The sequence below is a fragment of the Hippocampus zosterae genome, chromosome 10 (assembly GCF_025434085.1).
Source record: "Hippocampus zosterae strain Florida chromosome 10, ASM2543408v3, whole genome shotgun sequence".
Classification (NCBI taxonomy): domain Eukaryota; kingdom Metazoa; phylum Chordata; class Actinopteri; order Syngnathiformes; family Syngnathidae; genus Hippocampus; species Hippocampus zosterae.
Genome location: NC_067460.1, coordinates 25498027 through 25521098, shown reverse-complemented (window position 1 = coordinate 25521098; position 23072 = coordinate 25498027). Strand labels below are relative to the sequence as shown.

The 23072-nt window shown below is 50.7% G+C and overlaps 1 protein-coding gene across 7 annotated transcripts; it reads left to right on the top strand.

Moving 5' to 3' along the window:
• Window positions 1-42: 42 nt before the first annotated feature.
• On the top strand, window positions 43-17582 carry LOC127608553 (stromal interaction molecule 1-like). Of its 7 annotated transcripts, none has more exons than XM_052077690.1 (14): window positions 43-280; window positions 1323-1384; window positions 4461-4591; window positions 4951-5065; window positions 6407-6518; window positions 6632-6747; window positions 8031-8208; window positions 11267-11444; window positions 11691-11858; window positions 11945-12045; window positions 12432-12661; window positions 13754-13834; window positions 15335-15719; window positions 16130-17582. In XM_052077690.1, the coding sequence occupies exons 3-14, from the start codon at window positions 4505-4507 to the stop codon at window positions 16566-16568; spliced, it is 2190 nt and encodes a 729-aa protein (XP_051933650.1). In that variant the 5' UTR covers window positions 43-280; window positions 1323-1384; window positions 4461-4504; the 3' UTR covers window positions 16569-17582. The 7 variants fall into 7 exon arrangements, with proteins under 7 accessions (XP_051933650.1, XP_051933647.1, XP_051933649.1 ...); XM_052077687.1 differs by having other exon boundaries at window positions 1257-1384; XM_052077692.1 differs by having other exon boundaries at window positions 45-280; window positions 1257-1384; window positions 15335-15398.
• Window positions 17583-23072: the final 5490 nt, after the last annotated feature.

Below are 23072 nucleotides of genomic sequence, written 5' to 3'. Positions count from 1 at the left end.
CGTTAGGGGGCGAGCGTTGCAACGTGACACCTGGGGGGAGGTGGCGTAAATCGTAAAAGAAGAAGAAGGTCCACTTGTGTCTCCACATTCTGCGTCTCTTTGGGTTCCGAGTCGGCGTAGTCACTCAGTTTCTCTGGGCTCCGCGTTGTGGGGAACGAGCCAGAGAGAGCGACACTTTCCAAGGTGGACCGCGTCCTCGCTTTCGTGCTTTTTGGATGTCCGAAGCGATGTTAATCCAGCAGTAAAATCACGTTGAACGCCGCTTCTTTATTCATGACACGTAAGTTTTAGTGCTGATGAAGTCTCCTGTAGCAGCTAGTTGATGACGGTCCGACTCGTTCAATCGGACTTTCAACTGGCGGCCGGTTGAAAGTCTCCGTGAACGGTGCGGAAGATGTCGACTCAAACGTTTACAACGTTTTTTTCGTTGAACGACTTGCTCGTCATGCGAGCTAGCTTCGACTCGAACTAGCTTCGGCGTTCGAACCGGTGGAATTTATTTCGACGTGTTTGTGGGTCGTACGCAGATTCGACATTTTTGTTTTCTTAGGACACGAACTCTACATTCGTTGAGGTATTTCGCGCAGGCAATTGGCTGTGTCTGTTAATGTTGAGGCTAACCGAAGTTACAGAACTGTTCTTCTTCGTGAAGTAAAGTAGGGATGGGCGATTGCCCTTAAAATCAAACTTCACCCCCCAAAAATCCGATGACCAAATCTAATTAACGACACTCCTCCCTCCCTTCAATAAAGAGAAAAATCAAACGAAAGTTACCGATGCAAAGTTTAGCTGTTTGAATTTTTGTATTTAATTGAAAAACAAGTTGCCATATTTTTTGTTAATAATTTCACACCAATTCCTTATACATATATACCGCATATGGCCATTCCCCCCTTTAATCGACTGAGAAACGGGAGCATTTTGTTTTGCGAGTCTGCTGACATCTTCAAATGGATCGTCTGCCTGTCTTTGAATCATTCATTTTAATTGCTAATCTGATGTGTGCTAATATGTGCACGGGGAAGAAGAAATACAGGTTTTACATAACGCATTAAAATTTGAAGCCTCACGAGGAACGCTAACAACTTTGCGTCATTGTTGAAGAGGAGCCTCACCCGAAAAGTAATCTTGATTTCTGTCTATTTCATCGTTCTTTTCCTGGCCAGAAATATTAGCTCTCGGAGACACAATATTAGCCGATTGTGCTCCAGTTGCTTGCCATGATGTTTGAAGCACTTCTCCTCTTATTTTTGCAGCAGAGGAGCAGACATGGAGCTCAACAAAGTGGTGAACCTGTGGATATTTTGCTTGTGTCTCATTAGAGGAAGCCGGACCGACAGGCCCGGTTCGCTCTCGGCGGATACTGCTGAAAATGCAATATCAGGTGAGAAATGTTGCCAAGGAGGGCAAAATATCCCATCAATTCCCAAAGAGTTTACAGTAAATGTTTATGGAATGTTGAGATGGATTTCACGTTTAAAGAAAATTGAAAGGAACTAAGCATCAATCCAAACATTTTGCCTGCCGATAAATTGCAAATCGCTCCTTGCTCACAGGCCAGGATCTTCTTGAGAAGCAATCACTGTATTTGCATGAAATCCGGTTTTTAGAGTCCGGATTATTTTAAAATGTTCAACAAAAATAGCTAACGTTCAGTTTTGTAAATTCCGTTCTTATTTCTGTTACAAATTTTGTTGTTTGTATTTTATTGCATACATTTTTTGTCACCTTTTGTGTCACATTTCTGTCCGTTTTTTGTGAGACTTTAGTCTCCACACCAACCCATATTTTTTTCTGGTATTTTTGTCAATTGTTTATCCCGTCCTGTTTTGCAGTTTCAAAACTTAACCTTCAGTAGTCATGATGCCACAAAAATTGAGTATGAAAAGCGCCGGGTTATTCGCATCAATTGCTCCGAATTCAGACGGAAAGTCTCTCACTCTGAAAACCTTCCTCGCGGGTGCACAATTCAGTTCTGATGTTAAGCGGTGGCCGAGTTTGAGTCAGACAGCTGGACTCAAACCCGGCGTGCGTCTTTGCGCCGGCTCTATATGTGGCCCGGCTGAGAATAGTTTGGCCGGCCCCGCATTCTCCGGCGCGCATCAAAACGCTTTGTCAGACAGGAAGCAATTGACCGATGCGGTATTCTCGGTCGCCCTGCTACTCGGTCACGTTTCCTTTCGACGAAAATCATCTGGAAATGTCAAAGCAAGCCATTCCTCGGCAAGCAAGCGACAGGGTTGAGAAGTCGTCGTTTATCGTAGCAACCGCTGTCGGTACGCATTCTTAACACAAGCAGGAACAATGCATCCATCTGTCAAGCCAAAGTAAAAAGCAGCATTCAGAAATGTGAAGAATAAAGAGATTTTTTTTTTTGTGGCATGCTGATTTTTCAATACCATTTGAATGAGTGGGCCATCAATCACGGTGTGACGATGACTCGCTCTGATTGGATGTTAGCTAGCAACGGCAAATCAGTGGATGAGAGAAAGAAATCGACTGAGGAAGTCCAGAAACGCTAAACAACGGCAAATAAAATGGCGCCGTCTCGTAAATGAAGCTCGGCAAAACGCGGCCTTTTATTTGGACTTGATCATCCTGCTCGTGTGCTGAGCAAAGTTCTGGGTATGCCCTGACTGCAGATGCTTTGATAAACAATGACTTCTCCGTTTTGGGTGTTGGGGGGGGGGGGGGGGGTGTAACAATTCTGTGTGCGTTGAGATGTTGTGTCAAAAATACCTGGCTACGCACACACGGTTGGAATGCGCCCAACGTCCCTTGAAAATATGAATTTCCCCCAGGTGAATTGTTTGGAGGGGGGGGGGGACGAAGCGCCGATCGTCATTTACCTTTCAACAGAGTCGTCGATTGTCAAACATTTAACGTGATCATCGAGGGACCGGCTCATTATTGAGGAAAACGTCTTCCGCGTGGTTGGCTTGACTGCCTGTTCCTTCACAAGTGGCTCCTAAGCCTTCAGGCAGTCTTGTGAGACACTTCCGTTTATCCCCCCCCCCCCCCCCCCCCCCCCCCCCCCCGCAGGCCAATTATTCTCATTATTTATTCCATAAATCAAATTGAAGGGGACAAGGACAACCTCGCCCGTCACCTCCAACTGGGTCATCATTTCAGTTCAAGTTGGCGGTGCTCACTCGCTTCCTGCCACCTGAAACGACTCTGGCACCGATCGCCGTGAAAAGGTCAATAGAAAAGCGGGTGTGGCCAAAAGTGCTGCCAAGAGCAAAACCGGCTGCAGTTTTCAAAGCCACCTTTTTCCCCTTTTTTTTCCCCCCACTTTTTTTCCCTTTTGTCCATTGTGATTGCGTCACACAATGCACGGTGTTGTTTATTATGAAAATAATAGTAGTGGACTTCCTCATATTGCAACAAAGAGTATCAGCCATCTGTTCGGCCTGAGCAACCAAAACCCCCCCTGCCCCCCATTCCCCCAAAAGGCATACAGAAATGTTAACTTGAGCCAGCCACCGTTTTATTCCACCTAAAAGTCTGCCTGCTGTTATATTTTGTTGATTTTTTTTTTTCTGAGAGTCAGTGCAGGTAGTCCATCGAGTGTAGCGCAGCCTGGCGTCTTCGTGGTTGGCACGCCGGCCTCATTACAGCGGCGTCATCCCACTTGAGCAAAAATGAAGACTCTTGAAGATTGTAAATTGGCTGCGGGTGCGAAATGCGGTGCAAGTCTCGCATCGTGAGCTTTTGCCGTCTTTTCGATGGCGTCGGATCGGCGGAAGCTGCTCAGGCTGCGTCGTTGGAAATGTGTGGCATCTGCGCTGCGCTGACAGTGACTTGCATAACTGAAGCGCTTTAAAAAAAAAAAAAAAAGGGAAGCAGGCCGACTGGTTTGTGAAGCTCGTATCTGCTTGTCAGAGGTTTGCAAGGCAAATGATGGGCGGCGTGCGCAGGTGAACACTTTCACACGATGACAACTTGTCAGCTGCGTTTTTTTTTTTTTTTTTTAAAGGAGGGGGGGTGGCCGTGTTATGTCTTCCCAACTGCCTCTGCAGGTTAAAATGCACAAGTGAAAAATGCTTGGGAAAATGTTGCGGGGCTTTCTGTTCAGTGTCTCGTGCAAAGATTTGCCAGGACATGTGCTGCTGCTGCTGCGACTTGGACGCTCTCATTGGGATGTGAACACCGCGCACATACAAGCGTTGCTCATATGCGGAAGGTTTTATTTGGGAGCCTTCAGGAAGGTGGAAGGCGGAAGCCGGCGCAAAAAAAGGGAAGGATGCGGCGGTGGTGGGGGAAGACCGGAGTCACTCCTTAAGGCCTCATTGACCCGTGACATCATCGTCTGCCTTTCGCTCAAACGCGCCAAGCTAACCTGCCAATATTTCAAGCCGCGGGACAAAAGCGACCTCCCGCAACAACCGAGCATTGGAACAGGGCCGTGTGGATTTTATTTCGATTCTTGAGCCGAGTCCCGACTTTGTCCCTGGCAGATTTCTGTCGCATCGACGAGCCGCTGTGCCGGGACGAGAACCCCATGCTGAGCTTCGAGGCCATCCGCAGCATCCACAAGCAAATGGACGACGACAAGAACGGCAACGTGGACGTCGCGGAGACGGACGGGGTAGGAAGCGGCGTTTCCATTCCTCGTAACGAAATGAATTCAACTGTTGAATGAATGAATGAATTCAGTGAATGTTGGCGATATCACTTGAGCGCTTTTGCAAAATGTTACTTGATGCCACCCGTTGTCATCATGAGCTCACACGTGGTTGGTATGCACGCTCACCAGATAATCCGTCGGACTGCACGCTCTCTCTTTCAGCTCACTATTGCCCGAAAAGCCTTTCCTCTCATGCGTGACGCCATTGTATGATTGCGTTTGAGTGCCCCCGCCCGTCCCAAAACCGCGGATAACATCTTGAGTAAGGCAAAAAGGAGCCTTGCGTCATGCACTCAACTGCCAATGTGGTCATCCCGCAGTTCCTGAGGGAGGATCTGAACTACCACGACCCCAAGGCCAAGCACAACAGCTTCCACGGGGACGACCAGTTCATCAGCGTGGAGGATCTGTGGAATACCTGGAAGGGCTCGGAAGGTACCGCTCGTGCGTCACCAGACGGACGACCGTTTTGCGATGTGGGAGGGGAAACCGGAGAAAAGTTACGGAGGCGGGGACAGCACGTCAAGTCCACATGGGAAGGCCGGGCCCGGATTCGAACCCGCGCCCCCCCCCCCTGCACGGTCAGGCGGACGTGCCACCTCGTCCGTGTCCAGTATTTGTTTTGGAAATGCTCAATTTGCACACATCGCAAGTTGCCGCGCGCGTGCGCTCTCCTATTTCCACATGAGAACGTTTCCAAACTGCAGAAGTGATCATCGTTGCGTGACGCTCGCTTCACGTTAGCTTCCTGCGACAACGGTTGCAACGTTTCCCCAATGGGCTGCGTTGACTTAGACGGTCGCTGAAAATGGCCTGATCGGAATCGGAACATCCCTACTGGTGGCTGTAAAAAAAAACGTCTAGCAAAAAAACATTGGTCTGATGCGCACGTACTCGCAAAGATGCGCCGCGCAGTGAGTGCTGCGCGACTGCCACACTGCCCCCAAGTGGTTGCAGTTTGTCTCAGAAATTTTTTTCCTTGAATTTTTTTTTTCTTTGCCCTGAGCAGCAAAACAGTTTTATCATGGAAATGATGTTGGCAGAAACGGAATGGTGTGAGAACGTCCCTTTTAATGTACCCCCCCCCCCCTAAATGCATAATCTGTGGCTCACATAATCTGCCTCTTGACCTACTGATCAAGGCGCTCTCTCCGCCAGCGCGTCAAGCAAAGAGCGGCGCACTCTGCAACATCCTCCAGCCTGTCGACACACACGCTGTTGCAACCCCCCCCCCCCCCAACCCCCCTCTCGAGCGGTCGGGCTTTCATGTGGCTCGCCGTTATCTGCCTATCGCGTCTTTCGCACCCTGGCTGTCGGCCGCCTTTTCTCACACTCGTAGCGCCCTCGCGCACGTTGACTCTGCGCCAGCGGCTTCGGAGCTGGTTAGGTTACCCCCCCCCCACTGTTCCCTCCCTCGCCGCTTCACGGTTACGATACGGGATCGCTCGTTTTGGGAGACGGCCCAGATGCAAACGTTACGGGCGCGCTACGGCGCAAACGTAAACCTGCGTTCTGAGCCAACGACCAAGCGGTGCAAATTGTCTACGGCAGTGTTTCTCAGGCTCGTACCACCTAAAAAAAAAAAAGAAAAGAAAAACGTCACCAATTGTCGTCTTTGTCCAAAAGGAGCCGGGTTTTATTCCTAAAATGTCGTTGCAAACCACCGCGACTGTAAGCGGCAGTCATGAAAAAGTTCCCATTTCACTTTGCTACTCATGTCCAGCAGCTGAGCTAACTCAGCTAACTCAGCTAACCCCCCCCCCCCCCTGTCCTCAGTGTACAACTGGACGGTGGACGAGGTGGTGCAATGGCTCATCACCTACGTGGAGCTGCCGCAGTACGAGGAGGCCTTCCGCAAGATGAGCTTTAACGGCAGCGCCATGCCCAGGTGAGGCCGCCGCGTCGGGACCACGTCGGGGCCGCCGCCACCGATTCATGACGGTTTCACGCTTGCAACGCCGACTCGCAATCTTCCTCCCCCACGTGTCTGTTCTCCTTCAGGCTGGCGGTGAAGAACGCCACGCTGACGCACGCCACCCTCAAGATCCTGGACCGCAGCCACGTTCAAAAGCTGCAGCTGAAATCTCTGGACACCGTGCTGTTCGGGGCGCCCCTCAGTAAGCGGCGGCGTCACGTTTCACCTTCTGTTTTTCTTTTTTCAATGTAGCATGCGCGATTCACTTCCACTTCCTTGTTGTTAGCTTCAAAGGATCCGAGTGCAGCGGGAAAACTCCCATTTTTGTTTTTGCTTCAAAAGCACATGAAAGTTGTCAAATGCTGATCCTTGCTGAATTATTCGCTGAAGTCATGTGTTGTCACGCGTGACGACGGAGTGACTCTCGCCCATCAAAGAGGCCTCGATATATGATCTTAACATGATTCGACCGATAAGCGCTTCGGTTCTTGGATGGACGGATGATTCCTTAGGAGTCAGTTAAAAGGCGATTCGATAAGGTACGGCTCCTGTAAATGCGGCGTTTCCGTCCAAGAGCTTCATAAAAAAATGAAGACGCGTCCTGTTTATTAAGAGGCGACAACATGTTCAAGCTGAGCCGAGAGATCTTGGTTGCAAAAAAAAAATTTGGCGCGCCCCCGAGTGAAGAGGAAGTGTTAAATTCAAATGTTCAGCTGCGGCCGCACGGTTCGATATTCTAATCGCACGCGTGAGAAACCAGGAAACCTCAAGGCCGTCGTTGTGTTGGTTTTATCTGAGCACATGACCGGCCAGCGCCGTGCGCGCGCTTGGGGCCAACTTTGCTCAGATGTCGACGTGGATTTCGGCCCCCAGGAGGGCGCACAGGCGAGCGGCGTCTGGCTTTGACAGCCTCTCCAAGCGCCGGCGGCCGCCGCGACTTCCTCGGCGGCGCGGCAGCATTTTAAGACACGCGCACAATGAGGCCCGGCCGTCCTCTTCCGGACAAGCTGACGCAAGTCGGCGCGCCGAGTCGAAGCGCATCGGTTGCGTGTCACCGATTGCACAATGGCAGATGTCACGCTTGTTCCTGTGCTGACATGAACACAACCGGGCGAGCTTTTTAGCCTTCTTGATCCTCCCCGTGCAGGAGGAAATGTTGTACTTTGGGTGACGAATAGGTCGGACGTGCGCGAATGAGTGACGGGTGACTTGCAAACCTCGCCGACTTCTCATTCGAGGGACTTCCGCAAGGAACTGTCGCGCACGATAACCACTCGCGGGCAACGTTCTTACAAAACGACGAGGGGCTCTTCCGAGTTGACTTGAAAGCAGGTCGCGACTTGAACCGGGGCCTCGCCCAAATATTTGGATCGTATTACCGTGAATATTTCATCACACTGCTCAGAGGGATGTCAAGTCTTGTTTGAAAAATGTGACCAAAGAAAAATGAGCGCACAGCATTCTTGATTTTTCTGCACGTTGCAGTGAATCGACACAACCACCTGAAAGACTTCATGCTGGTGGTGTCCATCGTCATCGGAATGGGCGGCTGCTGGTTTGCGTACATCCAGAACCGCTACTCCAAGGATCACATGAAGAGGATGATGAAGGACCTGGAGGGCCTGCAGAAGGCCGAGCAGAGTCTGCACGACCTGCAACAAAAGTGAGTCCAATTTTTATTTTATTTTTTTTCGTTCCCCGGCCCTACCAGCACAGAGGGAACCTATGAACCTGCCCGTCAGTGACTCTCCAGGTCCGTCCCGTGCAGGGGTCCCAAACGTCAAAAAAGGGCCCTGGAATATTCCCCAAAAAGTCCACACTGATGCGAACGTTTAAACGACTCCACCCATTTTCTTCCGCTTGGGTCGCGTGGGAAGCCGCTTGACCGAGGGAGCCCGTACTTTCCTCTCCCCCAGCCGCTTCATCCAGCTCTTCCGGTGGGCAGCAGCACGGGGCGTTCCCATGACTGCCGGGTATTCTCTCTCTCGCCTGCGTCCTGGGTCGCCCCCGGATCACCTCACCAGGGTGGCGGCCGGGAAACATCCCGACCGGATGCCCGAGCCTCTTCATCCAGCTCTCCTCCCGGTACACTTGTCTCTCAGGAACAAGTCCGGCCGCCCTACGGAAGAACTATATCTTGACCGCTTGCATCCGGGATGTTGAATCTCCAACTCGAATAGTTTCTTGGTGATTCGAGTGACCTCATGAGTAGAATTGCCAAAAGGTTGTTTTCACGCGAATCCTTCATTTGTCGAGTCAGTGACTGTTCAAGCCTCGGTTTGTCAGTCCAGGAGGCTTGCAATCCTTCTCGTGAGTGCATCGCATTCAGTGGTCCTTAAAAACAGCCTTTTTTGGGATATATATTATATCCTCCGCCGCCGCTTCTTGTGTCGACCGCCTGGCTCGAGCGATTTCACATATTTAAACAGTCTCGCAAACCCTGCCTTGATAAGATAAAATAGTCTGCGTCGTTTCAAGCAGCGTTTCAGGGGATCGGAGCAACTATTTTTGGGGAGGCTAATACAACAAGGAATGCGGACAGTGTGCTCCCGAGCGGGCGCACCGTCTCTTCTTGTTCCTTTCAAGGAGACGCTCACACGGCGATCTCACGCGGCGATCTCACGCGGCGCTCCCCCTTTTCAACTCGCGGCGTTGATCCGGGGGACGGGATGCGCTTTGACTGGAGGCGGCGGACCGGCGAGGCCTTCTTTGCTGGTCCCGACACTAAAAATCGCACACACTGACCTACTTTTGCAATCTCGGCGCTCACATCTCCCAGGGATAGCGACCGCTAGGTGGTTATCGCAGCAGATGCATACATCGGAGTGCATCATCATACATACATGAGTAGTCAAGGCCGATGTACGACATTTGGACTTGATTTTTAAACACATTTTCAATATGCTGGGTTTTTTTTCCTTTTCATCTTCGACAGTAGACATTTGAACATTTTTTAAAATCCAATTTGTGTTTCCATTTCAATCACGTCTGCCGAGGGCCTTCAGAAGTGCTCATTGAGACGGCGCCTTAGTTTGCCTTATGGTCATAAAGAACGGTTTACAACCGTACCCGTCTGGTCGCTTTGGACCATAATGGGCGACTTCCTGTTCAATTTCCGGCGCGGGTCCTTTTCGAGTGTCCCTTTGTGATAGACATGTCCATCCAATATCATGTCACTCAGTCACAACAGGTGCTGAGGGCAATTTTTTTTTCAATCTTTGCAGGGGGAGCGACTAAGTGACCGCTGTCACTTACTAAGCCACGCCCCCTTAAAGACACACTGCTCAGGTGCAAAGTTGTTGCGCAACTCAAAGAAGCACAAAGTCGTTTTTTTGTCTTCTTCTTTTATATATATTTTTCTAGACTGGTTTTATGAACCGCATCTGCTCAACTTGGTGACTTTTGCACTAAATCTACAATTCAACCAAGGGCTTTTTACAATTCTTGACGCCAAGGCAGTGTAGCCGCCGTATGCCCACCGTTTTGTCCTGATCCCTCCTGCCAGCTGCTCCCGTTCCATACGCTCAAACCCGGGGCCACTTGATACCGCCGCGTCCCTGAAGGGAGAGACCTTGGGAGGAGGCTGGATTTCCAGGGAGCCCTTTCGAGCACCCTGCGATTCAGAGACGGAGGTGTTAAGCATGATCGTTTAACATGTGGGGGCTTTGCTGCTAATTCTGCCACATTGGTGGGGGTGGGTGGACCTCGAGTCGTGGTGCGAGCAGAGGGTGGGAAAAAAATTGTCAAGGGCGGCATCGAACGAGTCGTTAACACAACCGTTAGCATCAAGAAAGTACGGCTTCGTCTCTTGGAAAATGTCCTGCGACGTTTAGTTGGAATCGCCTCAGTGCAGCCTCCTTTTCCCGGGATCGGGATCGCCTTTCATTCCCACCCCACCCTCCCCTCGTGGAGGTGCTGCTCCTGCACGCCAAGCGACGTTATTCCTGCCGTAAAAGAATATCCCCCAAACACCTTGCGCGCTATTATGATGGGCTGGGACTCAAGTTAAGGGCTGTGCGTGACTAAGCACTGAGTAATTGAGTCATGGGTGATCAAGCCCTCCTTCTTTTGTAAAGTCATGCTCACTTCTAAAAATAGAAGTGCTCCGTGTATACACACAGACACACACACACAGGTCCGCGTGGTGGTAGTACACAAGCATTGAGCAACACACACACACACACTGTACTGTTCTATAATTGCACGCCGACAGCTGTTCTAGCCTCTGATGCCGTTTTATTGTGCGCGCCAGCCAGAGTCGGCGCTGGGCTCTGCTGATGCCAGCTATGCATACGTCGGCGCACCGGCCACAAGGTGCGGCGCACAACAGAAAGACGTTGCCCGGGGATTGCGTTTCGTGGACACGCTCAACGCAGCGGTGTTGCTTTGGGTGGTTGTGGCTCGCCTTGCTCATCTTGGAAACATTGTCTGGAACGATGTGACAAGTGTGAGCGCGAACGGTTGTTGGTCTGGCGCATGCCCTGCGGTCGGCCGGCAACGGGTTGGGGGTGAGCGCCGCCTGCTGGCGAAAGGCTCCTTCATGCTCGGGACTCGACTGAGGATGAAGCGGATCAGATAATTGGTTTCATGTGTCAATCAAGTCTTTGGGGATTTGATACATTGAGCTCATACAAGACGGAGGGCGCAATGCTGTTTGAATGATTGTGCAACTGGTGTCATTGTTCCAAGAAAGATGAAATTGTGGCGCGTGTTGGCGGCAGGCTGCAGATCGCCCAGGAGGAGCACCGCTCGGTGGAGGTGGAGAAGGTCAACCTGGAGCAGAAGCTGCGGGACGAGATCAGCACGGCCAAGCAGGAAGCCCAGCGGCTCCGGGAGCTGCGCGAGGGCACCGAGAACGAACTCAGTCGACAGAAGTACGCCGAAGAGGAGCTCGAGCAGGTATGAAAGGCGCCAGCAGCTTACGGAGCGGTATGGATGCGCGTTGATTATATTGCCCCCTGGTGGCAAAGGCGTGCACACCAGTAGGACCCACACGCTGTGTGAAAACGTGAACTCGGGATGCAACGGTTAAATTTGTTACGTGCCATCCAATGTATGACCGATTTTTCTTGATGGATTAATTTGATAGCGGATGAACGGTCGCAGCCTGTTTTCAACGAACGTGGTCTTTGATGTCCCGGGCAGGTGCGCATGGCTCTGAAGAAAGCCGAGAAGGAGCTGGAGTCGCGGAGTAGCTGGTGCCCTCCCGAATCGCTTCAGAAGTGGCTGCAGCTCACCCACGAGGTGGAGGTCCAGTACTACAACATCAAGAAGCAGAACGCCGAGCGCCAGCTCCTGGTGGCCAAAGAGGGGGTCCGTCCCACACCCGGCTCGCGGTCGCAAACGCGGCCCCCGCGCTTTGTCCGAGCGGCAGCCGCCTTTACTTTTTTCTCCCGCAGGCAGAGAAGATCAAGAAAAAGAGGAACACCCTCTTTGGGACTTTCCACGTGGCGCACAGCTCGTCCCTGGATGACGTGGACCACAAAATTTTGGCGGCAAAGTGAGTCGCAAACGCAGCAAGTCTCTCCCAAATTCATTTGAATTGCGTGGACAAAAAAGATTGACAAACTGGAGGATGTGTTGGGAAGCATCTTTCACATTCAAATCATGCCGATTTCTCCCAGAATTGCCGTAACCCAAAAAAAAAAATGCAATTCAAACGAATGAGACGTTCAACGACAAAAAAATCTTTTGCATTCCGGCCCAAATTTCAGAAAATCACCGGAAGTTCTTTTCCACTTTTCAAAATCTTTCTCCTCCACCACTTAAATCATCTTCAAATGAATTTGAAAAGACAATGTTCTTTAGCAGTGAGTGAGAAGATTCAGACATTTGTATCGGGTGACTGACTGGGTGTTTTGTCCCCCCCCACCCTTCGCAACCCAGACAAGCGCTGGGCGAGGTGACGGCCGCCCTGCGCGAGCGCCTCCACCGCTGGCAGCAGATCGAGCTGCTGACCGGCTTCACGGTGGTCAACAACCCGGGCCTGCCGTCGCTGGCGTCGGCCCTCAACCTGGACCCCGGCTTCGTGGGGGGGCGCGCCACGCCGCAGCACTTCCTCGTGTCCGACGACATGGACGACCTGGACGAGGACATCCTGCCCGCCGTGCTGCAATGTAAGAGCTCGTCCGAGTCGCTGGGCTCGTCGGCCGCGAGTAGCAAGCGATCCCTTAAGCGCCCCAAGATCCTGCTGGGGAAATCTAGACATCAGAACTCGTGAGGGTGGCGGGGGGGGCTTGCCCTTTGACATCCTGCAACGGATGTCGTTCGTCTCAGTTTGCGTCATTGTCATTGTTCCGTGAGCCACAACCCCCCCCGAACGCATCTGTGTGTCCGCGATGGTGACCGGGGCTCTTTTTTTTTTTTTCCTGTAAAAAAGAAAACAAATCTTGGACTTGGACTTCTCAATAAGAAAGTTTTTGTGCTGTACATTTCGTCAGTGATGTGTGTTCATTTGTCTTGGATTTTTAAGGAGTGACTTTGTAAGCACAGCCCAGGCTTTCCGTGAGTCTGGTTTGGTTGTGTGGGGACGCCGTCTGTGTTTTATTTGTACTTTTTCCTCGCTTCTTGCAAACGATTTTCTGTTGGGGCGATACGTGCGCCTTACTTTGGCGCAGCGTAGCGCCGCACTGGCACTTTTGCCCAAAGGGCCCAGTCGGCGGCCGGGGATACTTTTTGTCTTCCTCAACCGTCTCTTGAGCGGTTCTTAGTCCGACGTCGACGCTGCGTCCGCACGCGTGTCCGCTCCCGGGGCCACGCAAGATGAGCCGGAGGGAATATGTCTGGCGGCTGGCCTGGGGAAGAGCCGAGCCACGTCGCTGGGAAAGTCTGGGCTTGCCTTGCGAGGCCGCCCGGGAGAACCTGAAGATGGACCGACAGATTCTTGAAACCTGCAGCGCAGTCCAGGCGCTCCAGAGCACCTCAACTTTTTGTTGTTTTGACGGCCTTAATCCCAAATGGATTTGCCTGATCCTCGCCCACTCACAAAATTCGCACACACACACACACACACACACATTAAGACTAATAATCGAAGCCCCTTTTAGTTGTGTTTGTTGCGGACACACAGAGAGGAATTGACTTGGCTTCAAGAGTAAGTCTTCTCATCGGCGTTAATTGCACTTGCCTCTCTCACTCCCTTCCCTCTTCACATCCGCATCACCGCCACCCTTTTTCTACCCCGCCGACTCCTTTTGGTCAACTTGCAGATGGCGCTCGGCTTTTGGAGCGGCGAGCCAGTGACCTGTGGTCCCGAGGCTCGGATTGTCAGCCCATGTGGAAAAATCTTGGTTGGCTTTTACTCGATTTGACCCCCCCCCCCAACGCCCCTCCGACCACCCCGAGTAGAAATCAAAGCCACCTCTGACCCAACGTGACAAATCACTGGCTCCCATCTTAATGACGGTCACCTTGCTTTTAACCCCGTCGCCACCCAGCTTTTGCTTTTCATCATCATCATCTTGATCCCGCCTGGGAAAGCCGCCATTTCACCGCCTTTGCCTCATGTCACTTTTCTGTACTAAAACGACACCGACTGAGTCGCAAAATTGTTGCGTTTCTCATCCAAAAGGCGGAAAATGTCGGCTTTGACAGGCTAAAATCATCACGTTGCTATCCGTCACCTCGATGTTGCAAGACGCTGAACCCTCGTGTGCTCGCAACTTGTGTATTGGCTTGCGTTTTATGGGGAACCATCCCCCAGCTTGCCGTTTTCAGCCATGTCCGATGTAGAAATAGTGCTTTGGCGCCAACAACTGGCATCTGGGTGCCAAGCGATGACTTCCGACGGAGGCACTAGCCTCATTTTGTCAGGCTACCCCGTCTCTCATCGATGAAAAAATGCGTTGCTGCCAGCTTGTGGCATCGATCAACCTGTCGGGGTGGGCGGCCAATCAAAATGGTGGCCCTTGGCGATTCCCGCCCACGCATCACGCACGGGGGTTCACTGTCGCGGCACTTGGCTCCCGATTCCCTTTTCCTCCGCACGTAAGGAGAAAAGACACCACGACTGTTGGGATTTGATGAATGACTCCGTGTTTGTGTTGCCCTTGTTTGGGGGGGACGTCGCCGTGAAGATAAATTCAAGATCATCGTCGTACATATTTGTCACCATATCGGTGGTGTAGTCATGTTTGTATCAACTGACACACACATGTGTGTGTTAAAAGTCGTGGATGTATAATATGGCTGCTTACCGAGCTCGTAGGGGAGCATCTTTATTAAGTGCATTCTACTGTCTCCTGGTGGCCAAGGTGTGGCATTGACTTCTGAAAACTTTATAACTTTTTTATTTTATTTTTTTAAACTCTGGCATGGTCATAAAAGCCATCCCTTCCATCTATTATTTGAACCGGTTTATCCTCACGGGGGTCTAGGGTGCCCTGCAGCCCATCCCAGCGTTGGGGTGGGCAGGAGGGTGGGGTGCACCCTCAACTGCTTGCCAGCCAATCGCAGCGCGCACATTGACGAACAACCACCCGCGCTCACACTCGCACTCACACCTCGGGACAATTGGTGTGTTCCACATTCCATACCGGAGCACCCGGAGAAAACCCACTCAGGCAGGGGGAGAACATGCAAACTCCACGCGGGAAGGTCTGATCTGGAATCGAACCCCGCACTTTGACGCGCGAACCAGTCATAAAATCCCTCAAAGCAAATACGGAGTCCATTCAAGTTTGTTTGGAACCGAATCCCAGTCAGTTGTGCGTGTGTTTCCGCCGATTGCGGGCACCGGGCGCGACGCTTTCCGAGCGGCGAGTAACGTGCTTGTCGCTTTGTGCCCACAGCTCCCAGCATGATGTCCCTGCGCCAGCGCCACATTGACCCCCACCTGGCTTTGAGCTCGCAGAGGTTGGTAGAGGGTTCCCCGTCTGAGGGCCAGCAGGGGGAGGGAGCCTCGCACCCAGGTCCCCCCCGTCCTCGGCCCGCCTTCCGAGAGTCCCGGAGCCAGTCTTTCGGGCACCTGGAGAGTCTGTGTCTGCCCCCGCTGTCCTCCGCCGTGTCCCACCCCGCCATCATCTGTAGCTCGGGCGCCGCTGCGCATTCCTCCTCCTCCGTCGCCGCTCATTCCTCGCACCTTCATCAGCCTTCTTTCCAGCCCATGGACCCGATTCCCGACCTCACTTTCTCCGACGACTCGGAAGCGCACTCGGCGCGTCGCGACAGCTTCGGGTATCCGTCGCCCGCGTGGCATGCGCGTGTGGACGCTCGGCACCCGCGCTCACAAACGCGTGCGATGGAACCTCCCGTGTCCGAGCAAGCCCGACGTCAATTTTGGCAAATATGGAGTTGGAAACAAAAAAACTAAGTAAAGAAACCTCATTTTCAGAAGACGTCCGCTCCTTTGGCCAAATACGATCAATCCATTTGATAAACCACTTGAGGAGGTTCCACTGCACACAACGGCGTGACTCAAGTGGGCTTTTGCATCCGTGTGACGTGGCTTTAGCTTAGCACAGTCTCCCCTTTGCTTGAAAACTAACACGTTTGGCGTCGCCATGTGTCCTGGCCCCCTCCCGCAGCGTCGCCAACGTCGCAGCCGCTCACCTTGCTTCGCTCTGATCTCGCGTTTCCGCCCGCAGGGACCTGAATCGCTCCGACTCGGACTCGTCGCTGTCCCTGTCGGCGTTTTCCTCCAAAGGCCTCCTGATGAAGCCCGTCTCGCTGATGCACGGCTTGCCCAACGGCGGCGCCCGGCACCACGAGGGCGGCGCCGGCGCCGAGCACCTGCCCGACAGCCCCGTCCTCATGCGGAGGGCGCAGCAGCAGCAGCAGCAGCAGGAGTGGGCGGCGGCGTCGGGCGAGGCCCACAGCCCCGCCGAGTCAACCCGCTCGCTCAGTTCCACCGAGCCGGATACCCCCTCGCCCACCTGGGCCAAGGGCGGCGCCACCCGCATCCCGCAGCTGGCGGCCAAGAAGAGCCCGCTGGAGGAGGACAGCGGCTCCACGGGCGAGGATACGGATTCCGCGGCCGCACGCAAGAAACACACCTTCAAGATCTTCAAGAAGCAGAAGAAATGAGCCCCCCCCCACCCCCCTTTCCTCCCCCTGTGTGTCTTCTTTTAATTTTCCTGCGCTGCTTGTTCCAACCTTCTGGACTGTGGGAGCAAGCAGGCGCTTATTGTACTCACAAAAAAGTTTGCCTTCTGCGGCTGTTGGCTGAAATTCCACCACGTTATCCTTTCTAAAAAAACATGGAATGAGCACTTTAAATATCCATAAGGCAAAAATACCCCCCGCCCCACAAAAAAAAAAAAAATGGTGGATATTTTTAAGTGAAACTTGTCTGCCAATCATAGAAGGGGCTTCCCTGAGAGGGCTGAGGAATAACCACCTCAAATTTGAGGGGTCTTTTTCCGACAGCAGTGACCGAAGGCGATGGCACCCAAAAAAACAAAAAAATAAACAACCCAACATTCCTCCTAAAGGCCATTTTTTGCCACCAAAAAAAGTGCAATTTCTACACAAGGCTTCAGCTGATTTGAAGAATCGTTGCCGCGTTGTATTTGGTTTCAAGTGACCTTTCCTACCAAGCTTTTCATTTTGGGGGAAATCCCGTCATGTCGTGTGCGTCGATCCAGAAATGTCAGCCGACAGCCGCGTATTTCCGACTTGCCGTGAGTCGTGCGAGTGTGCATTTGTGTGTGTTTTGGGGGGTGATGCATTGTCAGAGTTATTTATTCTATGCCACTCTCAAAGGGAAACAACCATTTTTTTTTCCCGTGCATGTATTTGGTTTGAGTGCTGACAATCCCCCCCCCTCCACTCATTTTATCATAGACTCATCGATGACTCAAAAGGGGACATCGAGTGCGAGCGATACTTTTTGGGGGGTTTTTTGTGGCCTTGTAACCCAGACAAAACGACCCTGCGGTATTGAAAGTGGGTCTGCCAGCGGTTCTTTATTTTCTGTGCATGGCTCTCATTTGAAGCAACTATTTATTTGAACAGACGCCTTGTGTCCTAAGGAGAAAAAAAATGTTACCAAAAAGAGACAGTCGTAACGTTCGAGGTCCTCAAACACAAAAATATTTTTTTTAGCTTCCCGGGAACATTTGTAAGATAATGTTAAATCTCAACATTTGTTTTTTTTTTCTCCATGATCGGGCACGGCAACAGAGTTTGAGAGTTATTTTGAAGCTTCACCGTGAAAAAGTGGATGCGAGGGGCCATTCGTTGTGGCTTGCAGCTTTAATTTCTCCATTTTTTGGGGGGGTGTCGTATATGGTGTGTAGTAGATCACGGATGTGTCGTGGGTGCTGGAAAAGGGCTAAAAAAAAAAAAAAACACGCCACCCCAATCCTGAAGCAGAAAGACCAAGGTCCTCACATCAAAGTGCCAAATCGCCGTTTGCTGGCCCGCATGATGTTCGGTCGGAGCGTGTTCCGCAAGCAACAAATCTTTTGTCTGGTATTGTTTACATTTGTCAAGGGGTCTCGCGGAACTATGCATCTGTACTTTCAGCTTTTTATCAACCAAACAAACATAAAAGGCAGTCGGCTGAATTGTCAAGATGTGGTTTGGTGACAATTTTACCAATGGCTGCTTTTGCGTTCTTGGCAAATTTGCTCCATGTTTTTACACGCCAGCTGTACTGAATGTTTTTGTTGATGCATGTCAAAAGTGCTGCCCCCCGCCCAGACCGCCAATCGCCCTGTTCGAACTTCTGACCTTTCAACTTTTTAGCTTCTATTTATGACATCCCCACCGTATAGTTGTACAGAGACAACTTTTTTTTGCATCTTCTGTGATGGTCTTTTATGGCACTCTTGCATGAAAGCAATAAAACTATTTTAAACAAAGAATTGCGGGACCATTTGTTGTCTGTGCTGCTTCATATAGAGCCCTTGGGCGTTGTCTTACTACCTGCTTAGCTTTAGATTTCAGACGTGCAAAGAAATTAGACGTCGTCATGCGAATGCTGCGAGCTATGAAACTCCAAAACGAGTCCTACTGCGGCCCTGCCCAGAAGTCATTCATGTCAGAGACAGCCGAGGTTGGGGTTCACGTTTGAAGGGGTGCCCGCCCTGCTCTGCAAACAAAAGATAAATTAAGTTTTCTGAATCTGAAAATGTCGACAAGAAACAAAGACGCTCCGATTCGCAACGACGCAAAGAGAACAGCAGAGGGCAGTGTTTCATCAAGTTCTCCCGACCGACAACTTGGATCAAAACACAATTTGTCGGTGCGTGTTTTACGCACAAGATTCGGCCCCCACCCCCGTGTAAGGAGTCATAAGAGCCTCACCTCAACATGGCAAAGTTTTAATATCTGATCGTTCAACTCCTGAGCTTTTCTTTGTGACACCCGTGCCGTATTTTCGACAGACACAACTCTGTATCTTCTGTGATGGCTTTTTTGAAAGTGTTGCATGAAAGCGTTTGGATGCTTTTTCGAAATTGGCTCAATTACTTTACATTTTACAATTATTTTAGCAAAAAAAAAACATTTGCTTTTGCGGGTCACATAAAATGATGTGGCGGACCGGATCTGGCCCTCGGGCCTTGAGTTTGACACCTGTGCTCTAATTTGAAACCCAAACCCTGGCTGAAATCCTCATCCCATGTCTTTCAACCGCCCAAAGTTCGACATCCAGCAAGTGAGGTTCCCAAGTGGGACAGCGAGACAAACGACCCGAGAGACGCGCGCCGCTTGATGAAGCGCGATCTATTTTGGTCCCGTGCATTTGTCTTTGCGGATAATTTGCTGACAGCGGCGCAAAGCGCCATGTGAAAATTGCCGTCCTATGCGTTATGTTACATCACATCGCGCGGCGGCTTGAAAAAGAACATCGGGTGCTTTGCTGGAAGTGGAACACAAGCAGCCTTCTGGATTCTGCTGATTCGAGCCAGACATGAGCACAAGCGTTTGGTAATATGTTGAAAGGGAATAAAATTTGGATCGAGGGCTAGCATTTTGGTTGCAGGACACGTTCAAAACAAAGCGTAACCCCACACCTGTCTTGACACCTACTTTGAAACCCTCCAACAATCAAGCTTGTCTACGATCCTAACACTTGACGATGAAACCCTAGTCCAGATTTGAAAGTCTAATTTGAAACCATAACCCGAAACCCTAAACATGGCTTGACATCCAAAGCCTAACTTGCAAATTTAAAACCACAAACTTCAGGCAGCCTGAAAAAAGCACATTTAAAAGACCCAAATTGTTTTTGTAACCCCAATCCAAATTTGACACCCTCATTTAGGTTTGAAACATTCGTCGGCGCAAGGGTGTGATCGCCACCGCGGTGACAAAGCCGTCTTTCCTCAAAGTGACTTCTGAGAGAGAGTGGATGAGGGATGAATCTCCCCACTGAAATTCGTCAGCGTCTCATCAAGGCTCGCGTCGTGCTCCGAAGACGAATGTTGATGCGGGGCCGTGCATCACCGCCTGTCAATGGTGGGCTGTGGGGGAAGTCAAGTAACCGAGAACAGATAATTAATGGGCTGAAGTCGGTTTTTTTTCCTTCACGTATCTGCACTTGAGTATTTATTTGCTGACGTCCTTGGACTTTTGCTCCTGAAACATGTAGTACCGGTGAAAACCGCAGGGTGGCAGGCATTGCTCCCCAGCGCCGCCAAACCCGCGGCTGTAATCGTGAAGAAAATCGTCGTCTCATGGCCTCCACAACGCCGATCTCCGAAGTACACGAAGTAGAAACGCCCATCCGTTGAAAGTCGGTTTACAGTGCTCTGGTGTGCTCCAAAAACATGGACATATTCAACTCCAAGTCGAGCTGCTGAATAATTGTCACCCCATTCCATCGTTTACTTTGTTGCCCATCCCTGAAGTGGAAGGTAAGATAGATCAGCAAAACGGCGTTTTTTCACTGAGACGTGATCCAGCTTGTTTGTGGACTTGAGGAAGATTCTGAATATGTGTGACTTGAATTTCATGACACCCTGAATGTGAATGTCACAATGAACACAGACCAGTCGGAATCGGCAGCAAATTGTTGTTTCCCCCTTTCAAATAATCTAATCATTTATCGCAAATTATTTCACGGACCCCCGCGGCTCACATATCCCATAAGTTTAAGAAGCACTGATTTATATCCGCCCGCTGGCCGACGGTGCCTCCATTTGTCTTCCTCGACCTTTTCGCGCACGTACACACCCCGAAGAAAAATGTCCGCAACGCTAACACGAGGCTTCTTTGATTGATCATCCCAAATCGCGCCGTAGAGATGAAGTGCAATTAAATGCGTCAAGAATGCAAATATTCTCCGATTGGGTATCGTAGTCAATAATGATGAATTCTCGAAGAAAATAGTCGCAGTTGTGAAGACGACGCGAGACCGGCGAACGCAACGGGAAGAAGTCGAAGAAGATGACGACGATTAGGAGTAGGAGGTAGCCGGGAGCCGTCGGGAGTTATGTCTGAATACAAATTTGATAAGAATATGTCTTTAGAATAGAACTTTTGATTCTTACAGCCAATGTCTCCAAAGTCAAAATGCCAGCTCTGATTTTACGTTTTCAATGAGACCAAAAACACAAAACAAAACTGTAATTTGACCTGAAATCTTAACCGTTATCCGAAATGCTAATTCTGGCTTGGTGAAAGTTGGTGCCATAACCCGAACTTCAAATCCTACCCAACTCTAACTCTAACTGCAGTCTTGAAATCCTAATTTGAAAAGCGATTTGTCAGGTTCGGGAACGAACCGAATCATGTTTTGGATCCCAAAAATGTGAATAGCAAATATTATTAGATATTATTATTATTAATAATAATATTTATGATCAAGAACGCAAAACCAACTCAGTCCAAAGAGAAGTCGCAAAGCCCAACGCTGTCCGGAAGCCCTCCCAAACATTGTCGAGGGAACTCGAACGTCCGGAGCCAGTTGAGTGTTGTGACTGTTCTTCTGTCCTTTCTCCATCGGGGGGCGCTGCTCCCCATGTCTTCTCAAGCATTGTTCCTCCACGCCCTCCTCACACTCCACTTCTCTCCCCATCCTTTGTTTCACTTTCCCCCTCCAAAGGTGGCATGCTGTGTCTTTTTCCACACTCTGTGTTTTATTATTATTATTATATTTTGCTCCAACCCGTCAATGGCTCACGAGCTCGTCTATTGTTTGAGAGCCCGGGGCGCGAAATGTGTTTTGTCCTCAAAACAACGAGCCCATTGACACCCGTTCAGTGGATTTGGCAGCGGATTTTTTTTTTCGTTTCGCGCCTTTCCACCATTTTCTCTCTTGAAGAGCCGTCTCCCGTCGTGACGCCAGCGCGCGTCGAAAGAATCGCTCGTCCGTGTGCTCCGGGCGTGGTCTCGAGTCGTTTTGAGTCGCATCAAACGCTTGAAAACGCTGCGTGAGGCTGACAGACGAGTCGTCACCGACCTTTTTGTGTGACGTCACACTAGGGCTGCGGGATGATGAGGGCGATTTGTTTGTCAACCCCCCCCCCCCCCCCCCCCCCCCGCCTTAAGTTGCCTTCTGAACACGCAGAGCAATCTCTTGACGCAACATACAGTTTTGGCCGCCGATTTTCAGTTTTTTTCAGATTTTCAGAAACTGATCATGCGGCGGTGCTCTGCGAATGCTTTCCAGAACTGCGGAAAAAAACGTTGTGAAAACAAGTGTAGCCATGAAATTCCCCCCCAAAAAATTTCACATTGTGTGTAAGCCGCTTTAATAAATATATAAAGTTGAAAATGGTCATTGTTTGCGGACTAAGTCTTGGCTTCAGAACAGGCGACAGTAAACACTATCAGCGGCGAACCAGAACCTCCCGAGCCCGTCGCAATCTGTTACGAGCCGCCGCCAAGAATGTCAGCCCCCCACCCCTCCCCGCCCCGCCCTCAGCCCCCATTAGGCTTTGGCATTCCATGAAATAAACGTCTAATTAAACAATGAGGCACTCCGCTTCCCCTCGCTGTCCTGTTGACTTTGTCACAGCGCTCATCCTCTCTCTCGCCGTGGCCTGACGTGACGACCGCGTCCGGGGAAGAAGGGCCGCCATTCGCGTCCTCGTATCTCCGAGAGCCAAAGCAAAGCTCTGTCTGATGACTTTTGGTTTGAAAATCCGTTGACGTTCCGGTGGCCACGCGCTTCTCTTCAAAGTCAAGTCCCGAAGCCGCTTTTGCATACCTATACTCCGCCATACTGAGTACCAACACCTCGAGTCCTCTCACTTCAACACGAGGCCCAAAAAATTGTGACGAACGACCCGTGTTTCTGAAGCAGGCGATCGTGTTTCTGAAGCAGGGGATCGTTTTTCTGATGCAGGCGATCGTGTTGTGCCAACTACGGCGGCGCGTGGTTTCAAGTTTGGGTTTCCGGCCTGGGTTGGAGTTTCAAACTGGGCTGATCTTGGATCACGTTTTGAGAAAGAAAGCCCGAATGTATGAGAAAACAAAAATGTATATAATAAATAACTTTTTGTCCCCCAAAAAGTAAAATTTTTGAGAAAAACGAGGAAAATTTGAACAAATTTTCCATAATAAGTTGAGAACAAAAATTGAAGAGGAATTTTGAGAATATTTTTTTTTCTCAGAAGTTGGGCAGGGTTTTTTTTT